General features: G+C 34.2%; 2 protein-coding genes across 2 annotated transcripts; one reads left to right on the top strand and one right to left on the bottom strand.

Moving 5' to 3' along the window:
* The first annotated feature begins 1,586 nt into the window (after nucleotides 1-1,586).
* On the top strand, nucleotides 1,587-14,719 carry LOC120067890 (2-isopropylmalate synthase 2, chloroplastic-like). Its single transcript, XM_039019505.1, has 12 exons — nucleotides 1,587-2,639; nucleotides 3,352-3,565; nucleotides 4,103-4,183; nucleotides 7,027-7,119; nucleotides 7,647-7,733; nucleotides 8,825-8,925; nucleotides 11,002-11,035; nucleotides 11,131-11,205; nucleotides 11,418-11,501; nucleotides 11,599-11,733; nucleotides 12,342-12,487; nucleotides 14,317-14,719. The coding sequence occupies exons 1-12, from the start codon at nucleotides 1,924-1,926 to the stop codon at nucleotides 14,441-14,443; spliced, it is 1,893 nt and encodes a 630-aa protein (XP_038875433.1). The 5' UTR covers nucleotides 1,587-1,923; the 3' UTR covers nucleotides 14,444-14,719.
* A 1,101-nt stretch (nucleotides 14,720-15,820) lies between these two features.
* Nucleotides 15,821-24,875, bottom strand: LOC120067895 (pyridoxal kinase). Its single transcript, XM_039019519.1, has 12 exons — nucleotides 24,597-24,875; nucleotides 24,143-24,236; nucleotides 23,886-23,990; nucleotides 23,535-23,618; nucleotides 23,048-23,121; nucleotides 22,413-22,477; nucleotides 21,770-21,833; nucleotides 21,009-21,074; nucleotides 19,188-19,244; nucleotides 18,011-18,055; nucleotides 17,865-17,918; nucleotides 15,821-16,135 (listed from the first exon to the last, which is right to left on the bottom strand). The coding sequence occupies exons 1-12, from the start codon at nucleotides 24,672-24,674 to the stop codon at nucleotides 15,995-15,997; spliced, it is 927 nt and encodes a 308-aa protein (XP_038875447.1). The 5' UTR covers nucleotides 24,675-24,875; the 3' UTR covers nucleotides 15,821-15,994.
* Between the last annotated feature and the right edge of the window lie 335 nt (nucleotides 24,876-25,210).

Genomic DNA, 25,210 nt, shown 5'->3' on the forward strand with positions numbered 1-25,210 from the left:
AAGACTCAAGGCTAAAGGAAGACTAAGTGTTTGTTCTGTAAATACTAGTACACATGTTTTGTGCGTATAAGGACTAAACTTAGTGCCATGGATTCACTGGATTTTATACCATACATAGTTGTGAATATGAATAGTAGCTATGGAACTCTGTTGATTTAATAATGTTAAGTTTCAGTTAATCTATTCAGTACGTTTAATATGTTAAGTTATGAGGTTGTGAATATTGTCGTTATCAAGTCATAAATGCATATCTGGGTTATAGGGTAGGTTTAAATGTAAGTTAGGCAATAAGTGTCGACAAGAGGGTTGATAAATGCTGTTGTCACATGCTCTTTTAGATTAAGAGGGTAATCCGGGAGGGGATGTGACAGGAGATAACCTTGGATGCTAGTTTATTGGTTTGTGGGTTAATGATACTAAATGTCAAATAAAACATTTCATAATTTATTAAATAAATAAATATTTATATATTACAATTACAAACACAAGATCATGAGATTTAGGGCATAAACCCCAACACATCAATCATTCACCTTTCGCATTTTTTAGAACTATAAACTTTTTAAATTCTCTCTAAATTATCCAAAGAAATTAACTTTGTAATTTTATTAACTTGCATTGTGTTACTTGATAATTATAGTTGGTATTAGAAAATTGTTATTGCCCTATAAAATTATAAACAATGAAAAACACTTCGAGGATTTATGAAAAGTTTTAAAGTAGTAAACAAACTTTTTTTTAATAAGATAAAAAAGAAGATTCATTTTAAAAAACAATAAAAAAATGGTTTGATGTTTTACTTTACGAAAAAAAAGCTATGAAAATTAAAACAAAACTATATAATATTTATTTGTTTCATGTTAAGACTTACTATTTTCCACATAATTAAATTTAAACTTCAAGATTTCACGTTGCACGTGTTTTTGACTAGTTACAAAAAAAAAGGGCTATATTTTAAAAATGGAAAGAAAGGTAAAATTGTAAAAAATTATCTCTAAAAATCTTTCCATAAAAAAGTTAAAAGACATTTATGGAATAACCGACCAAGTGAGGATTTTTCATGTAAAAAATCTCTAAAAAAAATTGTATCATAAGTAAATAAAACAATACTTTTTAAAATTGATAAGTTCAAATTGATTCGAGTTACAACCCATGAATCAATCCGATCCATAAAATTTTCATTTATTTGAATTAAACTCAACTCAAGCCCAACTCAAATTATAGGAATTGGATTGAGTTGATCAGCCTTGAATTGAGTTGATAAGGTTTTTTGAGTTATCGACCCTAATATAGTGTTTGTACTATTAAATGTGAGGCCACAGATTCAATCTCCACCCTTGTTGTACTAAAAAAAAACTTTAAATATAATTTAAAAATTAATTGAAAATCTATCTTCTCTCTCTTCAAAGCCATTATAATAAAATAGTTTGAAAAAAAAAAAGAAAAAAGCACGTGAGTGCACAAACACAACATTCACCTCAGTCCTCATCTCTATCTCTATTCACGGGAAAAAATAAATCAGATCGACTAATTAACACGTAAGCTTTGAGATGATCAGATGAGACACTATGATTTTAGATAATAAGGAAGAATATAATACATAACCTAAACGTGGAGTTTTACAAGATCCTTTAATGCAAATTCCCGCCGCCGTCTTCTTCAGCCTTCCAGGGTTTATCAATCCGCCATTGATTTCCTTTGCACTTCCTTTCCATTCACATTTCCTCTTGAACAGCTCTCAGAAATGTCCGCAGGAGTTCGCCTGTAAGTAAGTCTTCACTGTTCTTCATTCATTCCCGATCAATTGCTTCGTTAGTTGCTCTCAGACGGTTGCGAGATTGTGCAATCAATAATACGTGAAGAAGCGGATTTCTCTTGCTAGTGCATTTCTGTTTTCTTTGATTTGTGGTTGTTGTCTTTACGATGGCCATGCCGGCAGCATTGTCAAGACCGAATACTCATTTTCTTTCTCGGCAATCGAACACTCAGTTTCCTGCTCGTCATCGGATTTATAGTACGAATTTTCAGGTTCTTAAGAATCCTTCACGGTCGTTGTCCTTTAGGACGGCGGCGGATAATGTATCTCGCATTTACTGCTGTCAGACAGAAAGTGTAGTTTCGAATTCTGGACTGAAATCATCAATTAGACGTCCGCCATACATTCCTAATCGCATCCCTGACCCTTCCTATGTTCGCATATTTGATACTACTCTTCGCGATGGCGAGCAGTCTCCAGGTGCTTCCCTCACTGCTAAAGAGAAGCTTGACATTGCTCGTCAGCTTGCAAAGCTTGGTGTGGATATCATTGAGGCTGGATTTCCTGCTGCTTCTAAGGAAGACTTTGAGGCAGTTAAGATGATTGCCAAAGAGGTTGGGAATGCTGTCGATGAGGATGGGTATGTGCCTGTTATTTGTGGTCTCTCGAGGTGTAATGAGAATGATATTCGAACTGCATGGGAGGCCGTGAAGTACGCTAAAAGACCGCGGATACATACCTTTATTGCAACGAGTGAAATTCATATGGAGCATAAGCTGAGAAAGACGAGGGAACAAGTGATTGAAATTGCTCGAAATATGGTGCGGTTTGCACGAAGTTTGGGTTGTGATGATGTTGAGTTCAGCCCTGAGGATGCTGGCAGGTTTGATCTTGATCTTGAGTTACATGCCATTTTTAAATTTTGTTTCAACGAATTGATCCAGAGAGTAAGTTGACTCTGCATGCTCCTTGGATTTCAAAACCTCTCAATCATAATGGATATTTGGATTGAATTTTTAATAAGCTTAGATTATGTTGGAAGTTGTAAGGTGTGATTTGTGTAACTTGTTTCCGCCTCCTATAAAAGAATAGGATACACAAGTTTAAATTTGGGCATAAAAAAGCTGGTAGTTAGTTTCCCAGGCCATGTTTGATTTATGTAATTTGTATCTACATAGCTAATAATTAGCTTTGGTTAGCAGACTTGTACACTCAATAAGTTTGACTCCCCGTGTTACACAAACTTAACCAATTCTTCTTGAAAATTAGACTATAGCATCCTGTTATAACACAACCTCTATTTGAAATGAATTGATTTAATGCATTTGTTTGGTTTCCACCAATATTAGAATCGTTATAATAGGTTTTGATGGAAATTTTGTAATTATTTTTGTGTATCTGACTTATTGTTCATTGTGCAATCTGCGACTAATGTCTATCCCCATTCTTGTCTTGTTTGGAGCAGATCCTTCATAGGGCCCCTTCTCTATGGAGGTTTTCAACATCCTTAGCCATCAATAATTGCTTAACATAAAATTGCAGTTCTTTTACATTGATTAAACCTTTTTCTTTATTATGTTGTTGTTTATGATCAGATCTGACAGAGAGTTCCTTTATCAAATTCTGGGGGAAGTGATAAAGGCTGGGGCAACTACTCTCAACATACCAGATACTGTGGGTTATACAATGCCTGTCGAATTTGGCAAGTTGATTGCTGATATAAAATCTAATACTCCTGGCATTGAAAATGTTATCATTTCAACACACTGCCAGAATGATCTTGGACTTGCAACTGCCAACACAGTAGCAGTAAGTAATGGTGTTTTCTTCTCTTTTAATCCTATTTATTGAACCGGACCTTTAATTTGGGAAGTATCTGAAGATAATGGGTTGGTAACAAGGAATGAATGATATACTATTAACACTACAAGACATGATATGTAGGACATGAACACGATATGGACATAGTGACACATCACTTAAAAATGAAGAGGAAAAAAAGAAACAAGACATGAATGTGATGATGAATGTATACTCTTATGATATTTTAAGGATATATATTTTCAATAGTTTACATTGTAAATCATGAAGCAGGGATAAGATGTACGTTTTTTTGTCTTGATCTTGGTCTAAATTGTTGAAGCTTTTCTGTAATCATTTCCTGAAGTACACAAATTGTGGAGGACAAAATTCTTCAGCCACTCCTTAGAATTGGAAAATTGCAAGACAAAAGGGATTTCTGTGTGAACTGCGAAAAAATCACTCTTCCGTCTATCTAGATGCTCTGATATGACTTCATCTCGAACCTTAAGTAAATTATGTTTAATTCTTCTCATCTCTTTGCAGGGGGCATGTGCAGGTGCAAGGCAAGTTGAGGTCACAATTAATGGCATTGGTGAGAGAGCTGGAAATGCTTCGCTAGAGGAGGCAAGTTATTTATTTAGTTAATTTGATTTATTCTATAATATATTATTATTTCATTTTGTGGAGTGGGGATGATTTGCAACGCAACCTAGCATGATTGATCTAATCAATATGTTATACATATTTCATAAAGTTTGTTCATGCATTTATCATCGTCACTATTTTTTATTGGACTATAGACATTTATGGGTTATATTGTTGTAAATTAATTGTGGTTCAGATTTTTATATAAGGGACGAGAGCAACATTATTTTTAGAAAGAAATATCTTTTTAGGTAATGATTCTGAAGTTTGGGATTTGTTGAGATAAAAGTGAGCTTGAAGCTGTTTTCTTCTTCTTCTTCTTCTTCTTCTTATTATTATTATTATTATTTTTGTTTTTTAAACAAGAAAAAAACTTGTCATTCATGCTTGAGAAGCTGCAACATGGAAATCAAGAAACTCAAATATTACGCAAGAAAGCATCCCAGCAAAGAAAAATCCCTAAATATAGTTACAAGAAGAAAGCCCACCAATAATGGAACCTCATGAAGTACAATAATCTCTAATCTTCCTCCCAAGTAATTTGTTTTCCTCCAAAGATACGTAGATTCCTTTCTTCCCATATTCCTCACAATGGTGCTTTGGCTATATTAATGCTTAACAGTTTAGCACCTTTTTCATCCCATGACCACACTACAGAGCAATATAATAACACGATTTCAAAGCTTCTCTCTTATTAACCAGTAAAATAATCTTGCTCTTTTTACCATCTTTTCCATCCTTGAACTAGCCGAGGAAGGAATCAAGAATAAGGATAAGAAATAACCGATCAGGATCCCACTTAGAGTGATTGGATATACATCACCCACCACCCTTATAAAATAATGCTTCAAGGAAAGAAGCTTCAAAATGGCAGGCAATTAGGATTATTTCTTTGGGTAAAACCAAGCGAAAGGAAGGGTTATCACCTCACACCTCATTATGAATGCCCATATACAAGCTCTCACATGTCAACCACAGAATCTTATCCCATCAATCTTAGGTCCAAAAGTGGCTTAAAAAGAGGAGGTAGAATATTGTAAGATTGACAATAAGAACCGTTGTATTATCATCAGCTGCGAGATGAGAAAGATGAATTCTCTCCCTGACCACAATGTTTCTTAAAGTTTTTTAATAACACTAAAATAATAAATGTACTCTAAAGAGGATAAAACGTCAAGTTAATTTAGCCTTAAGTTTGGGCTCAAAATAAATGGCCTTCTTTCTTGTTGAAAGTTCACCAACGTGTACAACATGTGTAAGAGTGCATCCAAATTAAAAAAAGTGACATGTAAGTTGGTTCATTGGACACATTTCTGGTTAGTGTTAGGATGTATTTGTGTCCCATCGATACTCTGCCTAAAACCTGCCTAAAATAAAGTGCTTCATAGTTGACCACTTTATCATCCAATAATTCCTTTGGATGTTGACAACCAAAAATGTCTCCTTTGCCCAAGAAGGCCAGATCTCTTTATTTAAGCAAAAAAAAAAAAAAAAAAAAAAAGGAGATTTTGCTTGACAAGGAAAAAGATAAAGCAAAAGAATTGTCCCGTAAAGAGAAAGGAAAAGATATTGTCATTAGCATTAACTTTCCTTTCTCAAGCTTGAAGAACAAGATTCTTGAAGAAGATGGGTGATGGACCATGATGTCTTGTTGAGTGAAGACCCCCCAGAAAATTTGTATGCTTGTTTTAGTGACACTCAAGGGGATGACAAAATGGAAGGTTAGGGTCAGTGAAATTAAAATAATCATCTAGATTTGGTGATCAGTAGGGATAATGAGAGTGAGTAATTCATAGACAAAGGTTGCCTCTTTTAGAAAAGATGATAAAATCTTAATCCTTGAAGAAATGGAAGATGTGCATTCGCCCAATTCCCACAAAAAACTAATGACTCAAGAGGTAGCTCGACTCGCAAAAGAAAGACAAGAGAGATAATGAATTTGTTGCGCACTTAGGAAAATGAATAGGATAGGGAAGAGGACCAAGAAGATGAAGAAGATAGGAGTAAGCAGGGCCCTGAGGTTGCTCCATGAAGATCTTCGCCTGGATTGTGAGAGAGTTGGGAGCTGTGCTAAAAAGAGCTCTAGTGAAGGTTCATTTTTCCAAAGTTGGTACGAATATAGTGATTCTTCAAGAGACTAAGTTAAATTCTGAGTATATGGTTATTGGTGAAGACCATCTCAAGTTCAAGGAGGATAGGTTGGGTGGCCCTTGATGTTGATGGTTCTTCGGGGGGAGTAGTGGATATGTGGAAGGAGGATAATATCTTGATTCCCTTCTGGTATATTTTGGGGAAATTTTTACCAGGGAACTTGCTTCTACATCTCCTTTGCAGAAGGATCTGTATCAGGCCATATGGAAGTCTATTAGTCCAAAAAGAATTGATATCTTTTGAGCATTAGTATCTTTTTATTTCTTCGTTGAAAAGTCCCATTTCTTGTTTTTAAAAAAGACACATCATCTAGCACAGAACAACTTGGAGTTTCTTTTGCTGAAACTATCTATTCTTGAATCCTATAGGTTAGTTCAGTTGTTCAACTTTATTGTGCTAAGGTTTCTTCTTTTAATTTTTGATGGATCTATCCAGTGGCAAATAGTCTATCTTATATACAAAAGAGGATCAATCTTGATCCAGATAAATTAGGGTGTCTATATTTCATTTTACATGTGACTGGATGCACGTTTCTGTTGTAATGTTTCGTGAACATCTGTTTGCACTGACGTGAAAACACTCATATTGAGTCATATTGTATGGGTTTTTTAAATGGCATGCATGAACGTATGCTAATTTTCTCTTTTGAAACCATCTTTTAATATCCTCAGGTGGTAATGTCCTTACAATGTCGTGGAGAGCATGTGCTTGGAGGTCTTCATACTGGAATTAACTCGAGACATATCTTTTTGACTAGCAAGATGGTAATTGTTTCTCTTACAATTTACAAAACATATTTCCTGAAAAAATTTCCTTCGGTTATTTTATTTTTATCATTCTTTTCATCTCTTTCTTTTTTTCAAAATATAAAGTTAAACTTTCCTTGGGTTGGTAGATTTTCTATTGCAAGTTGCTTGTGGCCTATGTTCAACTTGAAAGCTAGACAGTTTTGTTCTCGCGTCTGGTTCTTTTTTAATTTGGAAAGAGGCGAGGCAAGTTTTTTAAGGATAGGAAGAGGAGCATTTCTTTCTTTCTTTCATTCTTTTTTTTTTTTGTGTATTTTATTTCTCTTATCACTATTGTTTCTCTTTAAAATTTGTCTGTGTTTTTTATTTCTCTTATCACTATTGTTTCTTTTTTGGTTTCTCGTTGTTTTGAGGTGAAGTCTATTTGGGAATTTGGACTAAGGACAGAATGCTCGTTCTCTTTCCCTCCAGTTTGCTTTCACTTTTTCTATTCGACATCCGTATCTTTATCATAAAGGCTACTTACTGACAAATTTATTCCTTAGGTAGAAGAGTACACTGGTTTGAATGTACAACCACACAAGGCTATTGTCGGAGCTAATGCTTTTGCTCATGAAAGTGGCATCCACCAGGTCAGTCTTGTTGGATTTTGATATGCAATATTTATGATACGTTGTCATATTTATCTTTAAAACCTGTCATGATGAGATAGTTACCCAATATACTTTATAGTTGATTATGACCTGATTCTAGCATTAGTGGCCCCTCAAGAAAACAAAATACAACGCTAGAAAGTTAGAAACAACCAACCAAAACTATAAAACGACAAAAACAGAACTTTAAGGCAGCAACAATCAACTAAAAGGCCAAAAACACGAGGAACTCAGACTCCAATGAGGAAAACAACCAGGAGGCAAACAAAGATTCTGAAACCATGAGACAACCCAAATAAAGCTCTTAACCAGATGGTAAGCGCTCTTCCAGAACCTAGAAACAAAACGTGGAAGGCAAAAACCCCAGAAGAAGCCTAAAGCCTTGAGAAAGTAGCACCTATTTTCCTTTCATATAAAAAACCCCAGAAGAACCTAGAAACAAAATGTGCCCTTTTGTAATGTCATCCCATCAGTGAAATTATTCCTATGTTTCTCATAAAAGACCTTCTCTTAAGCACTCCAAGAGGAAGAAAACAGTGTCCCTAAAGTGTCACAATTTCTATCCATTTGTAAGAAAAGTTAACTGTTCCTTTGAAGCTGAGCCCTCTAGAAGAAAGTCCTGGCTATGCTTGTAGCTTTTTGCTTCAAAGGGAAACCTAGCATTTGAGCCAATTTCTCTACATCCAAAAGCTCAGTTGAATACAAGGTGCAGCTTGGTGTATCTTTGTTTTATCTTTGCCTCCCACATTCTACTTGAATCATTGGGTAGTTTCGGGCCAATGGAATGTATATTATTGATTTTACAAAAGACTGGTTGTTCATCATTAATTACGGGGGAGTTAGTGTGATTATTATATTGGCTGATAAGTTTACTTATAAATATGGAGAACTCTTGTAACTGATGCATGCTTTTGCCTTAAATTCATTATGAAAATGTTGATTTGCTCTTATTTCATATTTTTAATTCTTCTTCTTTTTCTTCTTCTTCTTCTTTATGTGAGTCGTGGGTGGCTATCTTTCCTGTTCTGCTAGGATCCAATTGTATCTTAAATATTGCTTTGTTGACGCAGGATGGGATGCTTAAGCACAAAGGTACTTATGAAATTATATCCCCTGAAGATATTGGCTATGAACGATCCAATGAAGCTGGTATTGTTCTAGGAAAACTTAGGTATGCCATGTTGCCTTATGGAAAATGACAATGTTGCCTTCTTGATTAAATCTCCCTTCCTACCCTCCCCTTCCCCATCTCTTCATGCGTATGTGCATGTCTTAGGTGTTAGGGTTAAGCATGAGGTGCAAAAAGAGGAAGCGAGCACACCATATGAAAATTAAAAAAAAGTATTGTTATTATTAATTTTTTTTATAAGAAACATTGATATATGAAATTTACAAAAGTATGAAATATATGAATTTGAAATCTTGGTGGCTTTACGTAAGAAGTCGACTAAAAATATTATTGACTTTGAAACAACTTTCTTCCTTCTATGAACAAAAAGGGAAAATTTGAAAATACCCAAAGAAATCGTGTGGTATGAATCTTGCTTCCTAGGAGGTGGACTCCTTAATGGGCACCTTGCAGCTAATTATGTTTTTTTTTTCCTAATATGAAACTATTTAAAATGAGAGATCTAATATGCCTTTTAAAGTTCGGTATTTTCACTTTAGACATATAGTATACACGGGCATTTCTTTTCTGTTCTCTCTTTAAAAAGTTTTTCTCGACACACCTAGTGTGTTTTAGTGACGACCTTACTTGAACAGATTTGTTCTATAGGTTGTACTCCTGTGTCTTTGAGTTTTAAAACTTCATGTGTTTCGGTGACATTCAAGTGTCCGATATTTAAATCTCCACCAGTTCTCCAGTATAGAGTTTTTGTGCTTTGTGGAGATCAGGTGCGATACGTACCTCAACTAAAACAATTAAAATCTAGTAGGCAGGCTGCAGGAGAACATGATAAAAAGTAAAGTCTGGCAAGAGGCCAGCACGGGAAGAACTTCTTAATTATATTCATTCAAGTCCAAAATCATACAAAACCTGCAACTTAGTAATCTCTCCCTCAGATTTTTTTCAAGTGCTACAGACTCTTGTCTCCCTCTTTCTTAGTGGATTAGTCTTTTAGCATCTAATGGAGCTTCTGTTGAGTTATCTTGTCTTCTTCTTTTCTGTCCTGAATATAATCATTTTCTTATCTCGTTTAAACCCTTGAATATCCTTTCTCATTTTCTTTCATATGATAAATTAATCATCTAATTTATTGTGGTTCTAAACATATGTTATTCATTCTTTTCATTGAACTCAGTTCTTTTGCTTAGAGACATACTTTCTTTCTTTCTTTTTTTTTTAAATTTTTATTTTAATTTTAAATTATTATTTTAAAAATTTTTAAGAAACAATTTCATTGATGTACGAAATTTACAAAGAAAAAAAAAGATATACAGTCCATGGAATTACAAAAGGCTATCCCAATTGTCCAAAAGGGAAGCATACGGGTAAGAAGCAAAAAGATTTGAACTGTTACACCAGGACATAGTGTAATAAATGACAAGATTCAAAGAATACAATGCTCTTTATCCATGAAGACTGTTTGGTTTCTTTCTTTCCAAAGGACCCAAAAGATGGCAGGAGATATATGCCTCTACAAAAGTGACCCAAAAAAATAGAGTCAGGGTAGGCAGTTACATCTCTAGGTAGAACCAAAGACCATTCAAAAGCGCTGCATGTTTTACTCAAAAAATACAGTTCAAGAGGATCTTAGTACGCCATAGAGGATGTACCCTTTTGCAGCATCTGGAACGCCACTTTATTGGGATTCCTTTAGCGTAACTAGATGATCTTAGTAACGTTGGACATTGTAGTATCTGTAATTGCGAAGAATAGAGGAGACGAGATTGAAGAAGCTTATCTGGTCAGAAAATGCATAATTTGTGAGGCATTTTTCTCTTCAAGGTCAGATTAAGTTTAAAAATATTTAAATAGACATGGAAACATTGTGTCTTCTTTTATTCATAAATCATCCTATAGTTGGGTTCAATGAGCTGTACCAAGGGAGCTAAAGTAGTTTTTCTGGGACAGAAGAAATGTGAAATATCTGTTGCCGTTCTATTGTAGTGTTAACCCAATTTTTTTTACCATACAACATTAACAGGATCAACTTTCTGGGTTTAAGTATTTCACTTCTTGTATCTTGTACTTGTTCAAAATATAATACCCCAATAACATGTTTCATTATGACTACTTTTACAGTGGACGGCATGCCCTTAAAAGTCGACTTCTAGAGGTAAATATGGATCTCCAAGCTCAATATTTAGGTAGTCCTTCCAGATTATTTCTTCCATTATGTCAATAGGCTAATGTTATTTTTCATCTTTTCAGCTTGGTTATGAACTTGACAGTGAGAATCTCGACAATGTATTCTGGCGTTTCAAAGCAGTGGCTGAACAAAAGAAGGTGACTCAGAATTTTGTCCCTCTTTTGCTGAGCTATTCCCTTCCCTGCTCCTGCGTATAGTAGAGCAGCACATACTTGGGATTCTACTTCGACCTGTTTCAAATAAATAACTACTCAATAGGAAATTTCTTCATGTAATTTCATGCCTTCATTCCTAATTGTCAAACTTTGTGTTCTAATTTTTTTGCCCTAATTTATCTTCGACTTTCCAGAGAGTTACAGATGCGGATCTTCGAGCGTTGGTATCCGATGAAGTTTTTCAACCAACTGTTCTTTGGAAGCTGCTAGATTTGCAGGTTCTTTAAATTTTGTAATAAATCATCAGATTAAGAAATTGTTTGGAATTAATTTTTGATACATGTATAGCATCATTTGACAACAGCTTAAATGCAGGTCACTTGTGGAACTCTTGGTCTTTCCACTGCTACAGTTAAACTCCTTGATGCGGACGGGAAAGAGCACATTGCTTGTGCTGTCGGCACGGGCCCTGTAGATTCAGCTTACAAGGCTGTGGATCTCATTGTTAAGGTTGAGATAAAAAGAAACTTTGCATCTAGATTACTTCTTCAGGATGGTTTCCTATTGAAGTAAAGCTAGGATATTTCAGATAATTGGTTTCAAGGTTACATTTTTTTTTTTTGAAATGGAAACCAAACTTTTCATTGATATAATGAAATGAAAAGAGACTAATGTTCAAATACTCTGAGATGTAGAAATCATAGCTTTCAAGATTACATTACAAAAAGTACGTGACCAGGGCATTTAGGAAATGAGTTATTTTGCTAAAGTGCATTTTGATCCAAAACATAATGTAAGGCCTATTCGTTTTTCTCTGAATAGTTTCAGATGTGAGCCTATTGTGGTGTCATGACATTTGGTGGATATAACATAAAAAGTCATCATGATCGACTGCCAGACTTTCATGCATGCATAAGCATATCTAATATCTAGTTCTGTGCTATTCCTGAATGACCGACTATCTCATTTTTTTCCCATAATATATATATATATATATTTTGACTGGAAAGATAACCTTTTCTTTCTTTTTTCCTTTTTTGCCATAAATTCTTTGCTCATTTGGTGTGCCATACTTGAGTGAATGTGACAGTGTAGAGTTGCCATTTTCCTGGATGCAGGAACCAGCAACCCTTCTCGAGTATTCAATGAATGCTGTCACTGAAGGTATTGATGCAATTGCCACAACCCGTGTTCTAATAAGAGGGGACAAAAGTTACACAGCTACTAACGCATTGACTGGAGAAGCAGTTCAACGAACATTTAGGTAAAATTTAGCTACAAAATATTGTGATATATGCGTATTTTTAAGGATAAATATATATTTTAGTGCCTAATGTTGGAGTGTTCTTTTATGTCTCTATTATTCTAAAAATTTTCAATTATTACCATTTCCATTTTCTGATGATAACCTATGCTAACATGGTATAATGAAGTCGAAAAAAATTCAGAAGAGAAATCAGCATACGAAAAGAGAAATTTCTGATTTCATCTCTACATTTACAAGTATGCAAAAATTCCACCTTTTCTTCTTTAGGTGATAATTCCTCATCCAACATTTTGCCACTCATCTTTCTTTAGGCCAACATGAACGATTAACTACATGTATATCCTCAACCAAAAGGTCAATAGTTTTGAAGCTCTAGATTGACCTAGAAAAAGCATGCTTTGAAACTAAACATCACCCCGCTTTTAACAATCATTAAGGAAAAAATTGTAATTAATATTGGGAACTAAACATTTGTGTCTTATTTTCAAATACCCTATGAAAAGAGGCGAGAGCAGGCCTTTGGACCTTGAAAGTATCAAAGGGCACTCCTCGGTGCGCCATTTTTTGCCTTTTTGCACAATCTCCATAAAGTCACGTGAGCCCCTATTAACATGGCCGATAAGAACCCTATTAATATGAAAAACCAAAGAGCTTGAAAAAGAGACATAATTATACAAAGATTGAAGAACAAAGACAAAAAACTTGAAGAATAAGAAGAATAAAAGAGAAGAACGAAGAATAAGAAGAAGAAGAAGAAAGAAAGAAAACGAAGGAGACAAATTACGATCAACTGAAGATGGATGGGACGGATGGTCAATAAGAAGTGGAAAAAACAATAGAATAAGAAACAGAACCAGTTAAAAGAAGAAAAGTTAAACATTAAAGCTGCATGTTGCATGCTATCATGACAGCTGTCATTCTCTTTCCCATTAAATTTTATTGGCTACCATTATTTTCTTCCATGACTGACAAATGGGGTTGTTTTAAGCTTGTTTTGTTTATCTTTTAGTCCTTAGCTTGTAGAATCGGTTTTTCTACAACATTAAGGGGCAAAAGAAACATTCATTACTTTATGTGCCTGAATATCTCTACTTCTTCCAAACTTCATTTAAATATTGAAAGATTTGTTCTTGTTTTTCATGTTTTTAAAATTAAATATTTATTATTTTTACCTATGAAATAGTTATATATAATATTCATTTAGCATTTTATTACATGCGCCTCACCTCACTGAGGTGACGCTTTTTTGTCACTTGTTGCAGACTACTTGTCTTAGGCATCTTGCACTTTGAAAACTCTGGAAACTATAATCTTTAAGTAACCTTGAAGTATTATTGCCTCTATGTTCTTGGATTAAATCATGTACACCTTGAGAAGATTTGGTTCCTAGTCAAGGGATTTACGAGGAATGAAAGTCCAAACTAGGTAGAAACCTATTGAGAACAAGATGTCGTAGTTGTAGGCAATAGTTGTCGTGCGAGATTAATCAAGATGTGTTCAAACTAACTTAGATACTAACAGACAGATTAAAAAGAATTGAATAGATGGAATATAATCAAGCTGTATCTAGGTAAGGGTTCAAACTACAATGGTATCTACTTTGGATTTAAGATCCTATGAATATCTTCTGCAATCACATGTTGCAGTTGGAGGTTTAGGTGGTTGTCTTGTAAGATTAAACAAAATAAACACGAGCTGACTCAAACTCCCACCAAATATCAAGTTCACAAAATGAATTCTATAGCTTTTTTTGATAGTCTTCTCTACGTGCTAGCAAGCTACAGTATATCAAATATGGTGATACATTTACGTTTTTATTGTTGCAGTGGCATCGGAGCAGGGATGGACATAGTTGTATCAAGTGTGAAGGCTTACATTGGTGCCCTAAACAAGATGCTTGGTTTCCACGGAGTTGACATTAAAGTGACTCAAGAAAAAACAGTATCTGCTTAAAAATGATTGATTCTTGAAGCAAGGATGATGGTGGCAATCTTGCATAAAAGGTTCCATTATTCTGCTTGTAAGGATTTTCAAGTGATTAAGTTTTATTATCTAATGTCGTTTGTAATTTAATTGTTTGTGTTTTTTGAATAAACCCTTTTCTATTGTTGGTAAATTTTGTTTCATTAGAGTAGATTATTTGTCTTTGTAGTAAAGTACCTGTTTAGTGTTCTAATTCATAGGCTGTGAACTGGCTTATTTAGTAAAATAATAATAATTATAATAATAGAAGACTTTATTACTCAATTTATGAAAGGATTTGTTATTATTATTAGTAGTAGTAAATTAGCTAATAAATTGTACAATTTTGGTTAAGATTACAAATTTGGTGAGATAGTAAGAGTTTATTCATATAGTTTTAAAAGTTATAATTTAGTTTTATAAATAGTTCATATAATTTGGTAAAATCTTCATAAACAGTCTTGGTTTGATTTTATCAAACCACAAAGAAAATCAAACCACAAAGACTAAATTCTAGCTATTTTAAACTTACCTAGAATTTTCTTGCATCAAAACTTGAGTTTAAGTAATTTTTAATATTGGTTTTGAAATACTTGCATTATATTAGGCATTGACCAGGGGATTAAGCCTCATTCAAATGTCATTTTTACCTCCATGGCTTTGTTATTTTCTTGTAATTAATGTTCTGAATGTTGCTTGTCAAGACTTTTATAGTGATGATATTGTTGACAAAATTAATAAGTTCTTTCCAAATAATTAATTTGGCGGTACCCTCTCTTGTTTTGTCCGCCCACCATCTTTATTAAAATTTAAATCATGATTTCTACTCTTGAATAATATTTCATACTTGCACTATCTCATAATTATTTGAAAATTAAGATGCATTCAATATTTAAAACAGAATGATCATTTCAAGGATAGTATATGTTGCTCCAAGATGGACAATGGAATACATTTCTGGAACTCACAATATTTAAAAAGGAGATTCCAGGTCACCTTATTTGAACTTAGACCCTATACATATATGTGTGTATGTGTGAAAAAAGATCCCCATGTTTCTAAACTAGTAACTAGCATTTTTTTTTTTAATTTAAAAAAGCTATCTAAAAATCAAAATTTAATCTTCAACGGCCAAACGTGTCATTTTTAAAATCTCAAACAAGGGGGGAACAAAATGCTTCTAAAAAAGTAGAAGTTAAATTTAAATAGTGTTTGTTTCGAAAATCCAAAAAAACAAATTAAATCTAAAAGAGGACTAAATATATATATATATATATATAAATCAATATTGTGAATGAATCATGCCTGATAATTTCTATAAGATTAAAAATATATGATTGCATGAGGTGAATGTATGGGTGGGTGGTGTTACTAAACCATTTTCGACATTAATCCCCAAGTCTCTATAATGTGAAATTAAATAAGGTTTTGAGTACAATTATTATTGCAATTATTAATTTTGGGGGGCAAGGAAGTGAAACAAGGAAGTTCAAAGCCATATTTCAATATACCTAGAAAAATATTTCAAAAGGAACATAAAATTCAATCGTATTTTTTAGCTTTGAATTGAACTTGTGGATTACGAATCTCATCTTGGCTTTGAATCAATCGAATTTCCAAACTGCTGGATTGAGGATCATGTCCTGCACTTTTGTAATCATTCATTGTTCTATGCAGAACTGCCTGCAAACCATGCACAATCATAGATTTTAAATTCACATGAGAGAATAAAATTTGATTGAAACATCATATTCGTATTTAAGATTGACTTGACATGTGTTTGATACTTGGTGCATGTTTTGAAGTGATTTTAAAATCATCAAAATCACTTTTGTCATTTTTAAAATCAATCTAATAATCACTTTTAAATACAATTTTCATATCATCAAATTTAGTTTTGAAATGGATATTTTGAAAATAACAAAATAATTTTAATCATTTTAAAATTAATTCAAACATGCTCCAAGACACTCAACATTCCCTTGAACACGTGCCAAACATTTGTTAAGCATGATGAAAAGGAGAATAGTAAATTATAAGAACTCATAAATTTTGAGAGCAAAATACATAATACTCGTTTTGTATGTAAAAGATATAGGCTTATTGACTTTAAATTTCCTCTTTGAATGTATATTGCTCGTGTTTGTGTTCCTAAATCCATAGAAAATGACTTATTTTGTGTACTGTGTCTGTGCTTTTGGGAAGAAACAATCACTTTTTAAAGGTAGAAAACCAAAAATAAATACATTATCCAAAAAAGAAAAAGTTTCTTATAACAAAAAAAAAAAAAAATCGTTCTCAAATGAAGCCTTAAAATTGACTCACATTTTGGAACTGTTTCTAAAATATAGATAACAAAGAAAAAAAAAACCCACGTAAGTGAGATTTATGTTCATAAATTTAATTTTCAAAAACAGAAAATTAAAAACAAAATGGTCATCACACAAGTTATGTCATTCTCTTTTCGATAGGAAAGCGAAGGACATGGCTACTTTTCTTTCTTTACTCAAGAGTCATTCTTTTAGAAGCGGGAGAAGTGATGTTAGATTTTCGAGCCCTAATCCTTTAGAAGGGTTCTCGTGGAAGTCATTCTTTCAATATTTGGTTGATCATTCTCCCTTAGGGTGTCGGTCTTTTTGGTTCTTTGGAGGATTAAGATCCCTATGATGGTGAGGTTCTTTAATTCATAGGTTCTTCACTGCCATGCTAACACGTTAGATAGGCTTGTTGTGAGGAAGATGCATTTGCTTGTTAGGCCTTTTTGTTGTACTCTCCCTCCCTGTCAAAAGGCGGAGGAAGACTTGAACCATATTCTCTAGCGTTGGGAGTACGCGAATAATGTTCGGGATTCTTTCTTCCAAACATCCGGTTTGATGATCGCTCAGCACTGAGATGTGAGTACTATAATCGAGGAGTTCCTCCTCAATCCGCCTTTTGAGAGAAAATATTTTTTATGGTGAGTAGGGGTGGGTGTGATCTTATGTGTTGTGGGGTGAACCAAATAGCAGAGTGTTTAGGGGTGTGGATGAGGATCCTTTGGATGCTTATTCCCTCATTCGTTTTCATGTTTCTCTATGGACTTTGTTTTTTAAGGATTTTTTGTAATTATCCTATGGGCATTTTGTTACATAGTTGGAGCCCCTTCTTGTAGAGGAAGCTCTCTTTTTTATGGGCTTGATCTTTTGGATATCCCTATATTCTTTCATTTTTTTCTCAATAAAAATTGTTTTCTATAAAAAAAAAATAAAAAAATAAAAAAATCACACAAGTTGATGGGTTGTTTCTCCCCAACGATGACACTAAAAAAATATATACAGAGCACATGCATAATCACCGGTATTTTTATTTCTAGAGTAAATTCTGAAAAAATAATTCAAGAAACAAAACAAACAGGGAGGAGGAGGAGAAAGACCTGCAAACTCGATACTGCAAGCTCTGCTGCCAAATCAAGGCGTTCAGGATATTTCTGGTAACATAGTGAATTGTTATTTAATGAAAGCGATTCTGGAAACAATATGTTAGATATTATTGAATAAAATTGAGTTAAAGGGGTTTTACATTGCTCCAACCAAGAATAAGTGCGGTCGTAAGATCCCCAGTTCCCTACAAATGCATTTAGGAGATGTGTCAATCTAACAGCAAACGATACTGGATGGGGCCAATGCAACGAACCAATAGTTTGAGAGTGATATGAATCAGGAGAAAAACCTATTATATTCAAGAAGGATCTTATTTCGGTCAAAGATGGGAAAGGCATTTCTGAAAACTTCCTACTAACTTTTTTTCAAGTACAACTAAGGGGGTGAAGGATCAAACCTTCGTCGTCTAAGGAAGAAGGCCATGTTAATTACAATTCAATTAGACTCACTTTGCCACTTGCTACTACTAAATTACCATTACTTTTTATAAAAACAAACATAAAAGAGAGACGAGAGAGATATTCTACCAACATGCTAAAGGTATGATTTTGGTGTTTGGTTGATAGTTAAGTCTCAAGAAGCTGGTTTTTGGTTTCTTCAGAATTCAAGCTGTCCTAGAAGTCTCAATTCAGGCCATTTGTTTATCCTGGAATGTTTTATTTTTGTATCCTCTTTTGTAATTTGAACATTAGTATCATTTCATTATTTCAATGAAAAGTTATGTTTCTATTAAAAAAAAAAAAACATAACAAACATTGAATTATCTAGGAAGTATCGAAACAAATCACGGAAATTCTCCGGCTAATGACGAACACGTCCCACTAAGGCTAATGGTGAAATCCTTCCTCGTGTGAAGTTTGTTTTTAAACAACCATAACGTGCCCCCACTAAGGTTCCTAACATCACTCCACCCAGTAAACACATTGTCCTCAAACTAGGGATCCAGCATGTTATAGCAGTTGAATTACAATTCACACACATCGCCAGCAGATTGGGTAATGTTTTGAAAAAGTTGGAGCCGATGTAGCAAGGGTGATTAATTCTTGAATATTCATTTCAAGAGCTTGAATAGATGCACTGAGCAAGAAACACTAAATCTTAGAGGTTCCACTTTTCCTACACATTCTGATAAATGACTTGCCTGAGCCCACTACTTGTGATAAACTTTTATTATTCTATAAGTTGGTAATTCTAAGACGCACTAGCTTACCTTGTATTGTTCAGATAGAACAATAGTTTCTTTCATTACCTCAATCTCAGCTGAAAAAAGTTAGAGATGAACATTGCAAGTGAAATTAGATCAGAGGTTTTTTTACCGTGAAATATGCAGGAATCCTGGGAATTGCGATCTTAAATTGTTCAGGAGCCTGGCCCTAGGACATCACAGTTTAATTACTGCAATTAGATCGTGAACATGCAAGCCAAAGATAACATAATAAACTAAAAAAATACAACAGGTCCCGATATTAGAGTATCAAGCCATAACCTACAAATGTGTCATATATAAATGTAAGGCATCAAAAAATAAATAAAAAATCAATTTTTTTCACTTCATGTTACACATTTATAGAACAAACAAGGGAAAAAAAGAAAAAGAAAAAGATAAAAAGGCTACGTCTTTCATAACTGAAACAAACTACTGCCTCCCAAGTGAAAGAATCATGCATGCCGGCAAGTTTATAATCAAGCACTGCAGAAAAGGGCTTGTAGTGAAAGTGAAAGAGACAATAAGGTGGATGAAGTGGAAGGGAAGGGAGTCTCAGCTAGGACAAGGCCTGTTTCTTCACTTCAGTAAGAGCTTCCATGATACCAAGCTTTCTTACAGTCAATTATTGCATAATCATCAGAGGATTGTATTCATCAAATATAGAAAAATGACCCAACTTACGTACAAATATAGCAAAATGTCATTGTCTATCCGTGATAGACAGTAATAGATGGATAGACGGTAATAGACATTGATATTCTGTTATATTTGTAAATATTTCTAGCAGTTTTGTCATTTAAAATAACTACCCATCAACAAAACCTTCACAAGCATCCCCTATGAGTTAAAAGTTCAAAATTTTCGTGGGGCTTTTTTGAATTTATCCAACCATCATGAAAGACTGAAAGAGACATCTTGGAATAACAATCATCTAATCCTCAACAAATCATTTGAATCGAAGGTGAATAAAGGTCTATAAGAGTAAAATGGGGTGGGTGCAGCTTGTAAAAGGAAGACTAACTCTACTGTGATGAATCATTTTGGGGCCTTCAATCTTCAAGTGTTACAACTTTTTTTCTAAGATCAAACTTCACAGTTTCAGAAAGGGCTCCTTTACTATTGGAGGTTTTTTCTTAGCCAAAGAACAAAACATTCTTTTTCGAGTTGATCCATGAATTTTCAGTTTAAGGTGTTGACACTTGACAGGAGTTCCTGGAACCGTCCACATGCCAATAATGTATATCCGATGGATGGAGATAAAGTATTGCCCTGTCCAATTCCAATATCAGTTATCCTAGCTCAACTTCCATCAAAAGTCTTGTCAACTCTATCTTAGTTGAGAAGAATTTGTAACCTCTCTCTCTATATATATATACATTTTTTTAAAGAAAAGGAAATTTTTGAGGATTACTGAGAGAAGTTGCTGATGCACTTTAGATTGTTGTTTCGAGAAGCAATTTAACAAGAAGTACAGAAACTAAAATAATATTTTAACCTAAAATGTTAAAACTTCTCAAGTGAAAATGGTTCTTTTCAGTCTCAACTTTTTCCCATGTGTGTAAACCCCTCAACATCTATCTCTAGTAATGGCGGATTGGAATACTGTGAAGCAAAGCATCATAAGCACAAGTGACTTAGGAAAGTAGAGTACGCTTGGTACATCAGTTTATTCAGTAATATTTAGACAGTGATAATGATGAAGCCTATTTTCCATTATAACCAGGCAGTCTGTTGAGTTTCAACAGAAAATAGTTTAGGTAAATTAGTTTTCTTGGGCTGTTACAAAAAAAATCATGAGTAATGAAAGCAATTTACTAAGAGTTTTGCAAGATTAAAAAAAAATGCACCAAATGACTCAGATCTCGAACTGCAAGAACTTTTTTAAGACAAACTAAAAAAACTTAATTCAATATAAAATACAAAAGCTCACCTCATTCTTCTGATGGCTGCCAATGAGGAGGAGTTCACCGTTCATATTTATACTCGTAATCACAACCTGAGAAGTTTATCATGATTTATTCATCAGATTACCGAGTTATTGACAACACAGGAAATAAATATTTAGAAATAGAATGATGTCTGACATTTACAAAAAAAGGTTGACAACAACAGAATGGGTCGTATTTATGTTTGTTAAAGGAGGTATAATTACATTTTTAAATGTAGAACACAGTTTGACAGCTAGGTATTCTATGCTAGGAGAAGTTCTAACCACCTTAAGTAATTAGGACTGCAGCTGTAAAAATTGGAAACCTTAAAAAGGACAAGCACCTACTATTGAAATTTTGTCTCAACAGAGTGTCTGGAAAAACCTGGAAAACAAAAGATGTTTAAAGTACTTCCAAACTAAATCTGTAACTGACTCAGTAATTACATCTTATTGAGTTATTATTGTATGCAGGATGCCAGCTATTTTGTTGCACGATCCAGTTCATACAGCCAAACTATGGTTATGGTGAATCAATTATCTAACTGAGACAGGCATCGATGTGATTGCCATCTACCTTTCACTCTAAATGAGTAATGAACGTGAGATTCACTTGTAAGATAATCAGTAATCACTCCTACAAGAGTTCATTGACTTCCAATGTCTCCAATTCATGATGGTTGACTACTAAAGCACCCTTAAATAAGAAATACCTATGCGCATAGATTTCTCAACAGGCCAATAGCCAAATTCGTAATTCTTACCTTTGTAGGTCCTGCGGCATGAAGAATGTTACAAGCTTCCCTACCATCTCCTTCAGATTGGATCCTGCAAAAAGCAAGGCTTCTCAAACTCTATCTGACAAGGAAAAAAAAGATGCTGAAGTACTGATTACTGCCAAGTCAGACAAATTGAAGTTCACTTGAATAAAAAAATTCTAGAGTATCAAAGAAAAACTGATAATTGCTATACAGAATTACATAGAGAGATCCAAAATAATAAGATTGATAGGTGGGAGAAGGACAAGTCAGAAAAATTCAAAAAAGAGTGTCTTATCAAATTTTGATCAATGAAAAAGATAAGGCACCCCAGTCTCCACTTCCAACCATACCAATTTGCACATAATTTCATGATTTAAGTGTAGACATCATACAGTAAAACACAAATAAGGTTAAGTGTTAGACATTAGTTTCAGAAATATATCAATCTACAGTACGCCACATTCAGAGTTTCAAAGGTATTCACAACTAATTCAGCCTTATAATAAGGCAGTTCTCTTGCACTTCACCAACACATGTATCCACATTCAAAAAGAAAAAAGTAAACGTGATATTATAAGCTTTCCGTATATCTATGTAGGTCAGTAAAAATAACATTAGCACATCATGTCCATCCTATTTAAATTACCTCAGCCCAGTCAATTGTTCAGCTTCAAATTGATTAGGAGTCAACACTGAAGCCACGGGGATTACCTAACCATGAATTGGACTCATCAAAAAGTTTTATAGACAAGAATATGAAAAAGGAAATATAAAGGGCAGATGCGTAAATAATTGTCTAACTTCCAACAGACATGGATACAGAATTTCATTTTTAATGGTCCACATATTAAAGTACTGAATGGTCCACATATTTTGTGGGTTATGTGGAGTGAGCGAAATAGTAGGATTTTTAGAGGGTGAACAAGGACCCTAGCGAGGTGTGGTCCCTTGCTCGCTTTCATGTTTCTTTGTGGGCTTCAGTTTCGAAGACCTTTTGTAATTATTCTATAGATGTTATCTTACATAGCTGGAGTCCCTTCCTTGGGGGGGGGGGGGGGGGGGGGGTTGTTTTTGTGGGTAGAGTTTTTTTGTATGCCTGTGTATTCTTTCATCTTTTCTCAATGAAAGCCGTTATTCTTATAAAATATATGTGTGTGTACTAAAGTACTGAAACATTGAAAGTTCAATAGACGTTAATCAAGGAAAAATCTAAGTCAAGTCAAGAATAACTGATTGAGCTATCAAGCACGACCATGGGCCAGAATGAGCTGGATTCCTCACCTTCTCGCGGTATACAGATACAAGTTCTTCAGGAACATAAAGCTTTCCTTCATCACCCATCACCGGATCACATACTGGAAAAGGACACTAGATTTAATGAGATGGTTAAATAGGTGGTTGACTAATCCCGAAAAATTTCCACATTATAAATTACAAAGTTTCTGTTTCCGTAGCATATACTCTTACATGCATGGTATAAAGGCAATGGGACAAAAAAAAAAAAGTCCTGGGATTTGAAGATAATGAATCATCAATCAATGAACAAGATCGCCCCTTGCGAGCAAAAATGCAATAGAAAATTATTATCCTCCCAGCTTTCTTTTTCTTTCTTTCTTTTTTTTTTTATTTTTTTTTTTTGGGGGGGGGACATTATCCTTGCAGCTCACTAGTTCAAGGTTATCAAGAGCTCAAAATAAACATTTACCAAAACCTATATATGATTATGGAGAAATGATAATGAAGCATAAAGAACTTGAATTTATCCGACCATATGTTAGCTTAGGGTTCACCAAGCGAAGCTTATCGACAACTTTTAACACTGTGTTGAGGAAAGAAACAGAACCAATATAGCCTGCAAAATCCACAGGTACCATATTACAACAAAACTCACATTAGCTGAAAATCAAAATAACCAATTCTACAGTATGTAAATTATTGCAGGAACTTTATACAAGAAGCTGGGAACAGTTTAGCATAATTCTCCTTTTCTAGCAGACATATTTATTCTTTTCTGCCTCACTACTATGTAGCAACATGCAATTCCTAGGTAAAGACTTATATTGTAAAGTTACCAAATTATACTGTACAAGAAAAGTCATTTAATGAAAAACTAGAGTACCTGTTAACAAATGAGTATAGTACAACAATTCATTTTCTTCGAGGCCTTCAATTAAGTCCCATAATTGTCCTCCATTCAAAACTTGGCCCTTAAAAGTCGGATATCCTGTTTTATTTTCAAAACGAACCATAATCCACTTTCACTAACACAACGCAATCAAACCAGAACTTATGCATAATGGCATAAGGCATCGCACCGTATATAATTAGACCTCAGAGTTCTGAGACCATTTGAATGAAGAAATAGAATCAGCTTGCCTGTGTGGTTAGAGAACTGCACGGAATTTATTGGATCTACATCATAGCCCAATAGTTGGAGAGGGAAAACAGCTGATTTGTTCCCAACATATCCCTACGGCAGCGCACAAGAGAACAATCCGTTGAAGTAAAACTAATAGCACGGAAATAAAGCCAATCAAGAACAATATAAAAACTATTAACAACAAACAATCCACAGAAATACACAAAGCACAAAAGTAACATTGAACATTCTTCTCGTACGGAAAATTTTCAAGATAGTAACTATAAAGTCAATCCTCTCCAAAACACAGCACTAGTAACAAAAACACCAAGTTTAACGATACAAATTCGCAACAGAACTGAAGGAAACTTCTGCAGAAGCCTAATGGAGGCAATCAAAACAAACTGAATTTCGAGTTTCTAATGAATTTCTTCCAAATCATCCACAACCGTAGTAAACTATTGAACAAACCTGAACAGTGTGGGATTGAATACTGAGAACTCGACCAGTGGCCGACGGCAGAGCTAACGAGAGGATTGGCGGCGACATTTCCGGTTCCGGAACGCCTGAAGAAGTCGAGTTTATTCAAATCCACAACACAGAACGCGTCAAACAAGAGATTGCTGCAGGAATATGCGAGTTGAGAGAAATTCTTTTGGGAAAAATGGAAGAAACTGAAAACTGCAAGTTAATGCACAACAAAAAGCAATGATGAAGGACAAGAGGGAAGTGAAAAAAATAATCGTAGCTAGTGGCAAGAACTTTTAAGGGAGATTGGAAGGATGAATCGAATTACGGAAATGCCACTGCCCGATGCCCTGCCCGTTGAATAAGAGGTGAAAGTGAAACTGCGTGCAGAGGACGTTTATTTCATTATTATATTGCTAGTTCAGGATCAAAATTTTAAAATATATGAAATTTTAACATCTACTAAGAATTCCTTTTTTTTTTTTTCCTTTTTTGGTAAATTGCACAAATCACCCCTAAAGTATAGAGTAATTACAATTATACTCTCAAACTTTCAATTATAATAACTGAATCCTTAAATTTATATAAGTGTTAAAATTAAACCCTCAAACTTATGT

This window comes from Benincasa hispida, chromosome 1, assembly GCF_009727055.1.
Source record: "Benincasa hispida cultivar B227 chromosome 1, ASM972705v1, whole genome shotgun sequence".
Classification (NCBI taxonomy): domain Eukaryota; kingdom Viridiplantae; phylum Streptophyta; class Magnoliopsida; order Cucurbitales; family Cucurbitaceae; genus Benincasa; species Benincasa hispida.

What these genes read in the sequence shown, in the direction of transcription:
- LOC120067890 (XM_039019505.1), top strand. Translation starts at nt 1,924, where the DNA reads ATGGCCATGCCGGCAGCATTGTCAAGACCGAATACTCATTTTCTTTCT. An exon ending in TCTTTTTGACTAGCAAGATG is followed by an intron (nt 7,120 to 7,646) that starts GTAATTGTTTCT and finishes TTTATTCCTTAG; the next exon opens with GTAGAAGAGTACACTGGTTT. An exon ending in GGAAGCTGCTAGATTTGCAG is followed by an intron (nt 11,502 to 11,598) that starts GTTCTTTAAATT and finishes GCTTAAATGCAG; the next exon opens with GTCACTTGTGGAACTCTTGG.
- LOC120067895 (XM_039019519.1), bottom strand. Translation starts at nt 24,674, where the DNA reads ATGTCGCCGCCAATCCTCTCGTTAGCTCTGCCGTCGGCCACTGGTCGA. An exon ending in CTATACTCATTTGTTAACAG is followed by an intron (nt 23,619 to 23,885) that starts GTACTCTAGTTT and finishes TGGATTTTGCAG; the next exon opens with GCTATATTGGTTCTGTTTCT. An exon ending in GAACCCTAAGCTAACATATG is followed by an intron (nt 23,122 to 23,534) that starts GTCGGATAAATT and finishes GTCCTTTTCCAG; the next exon opens with TATGTGATCCGGTGATGGGT.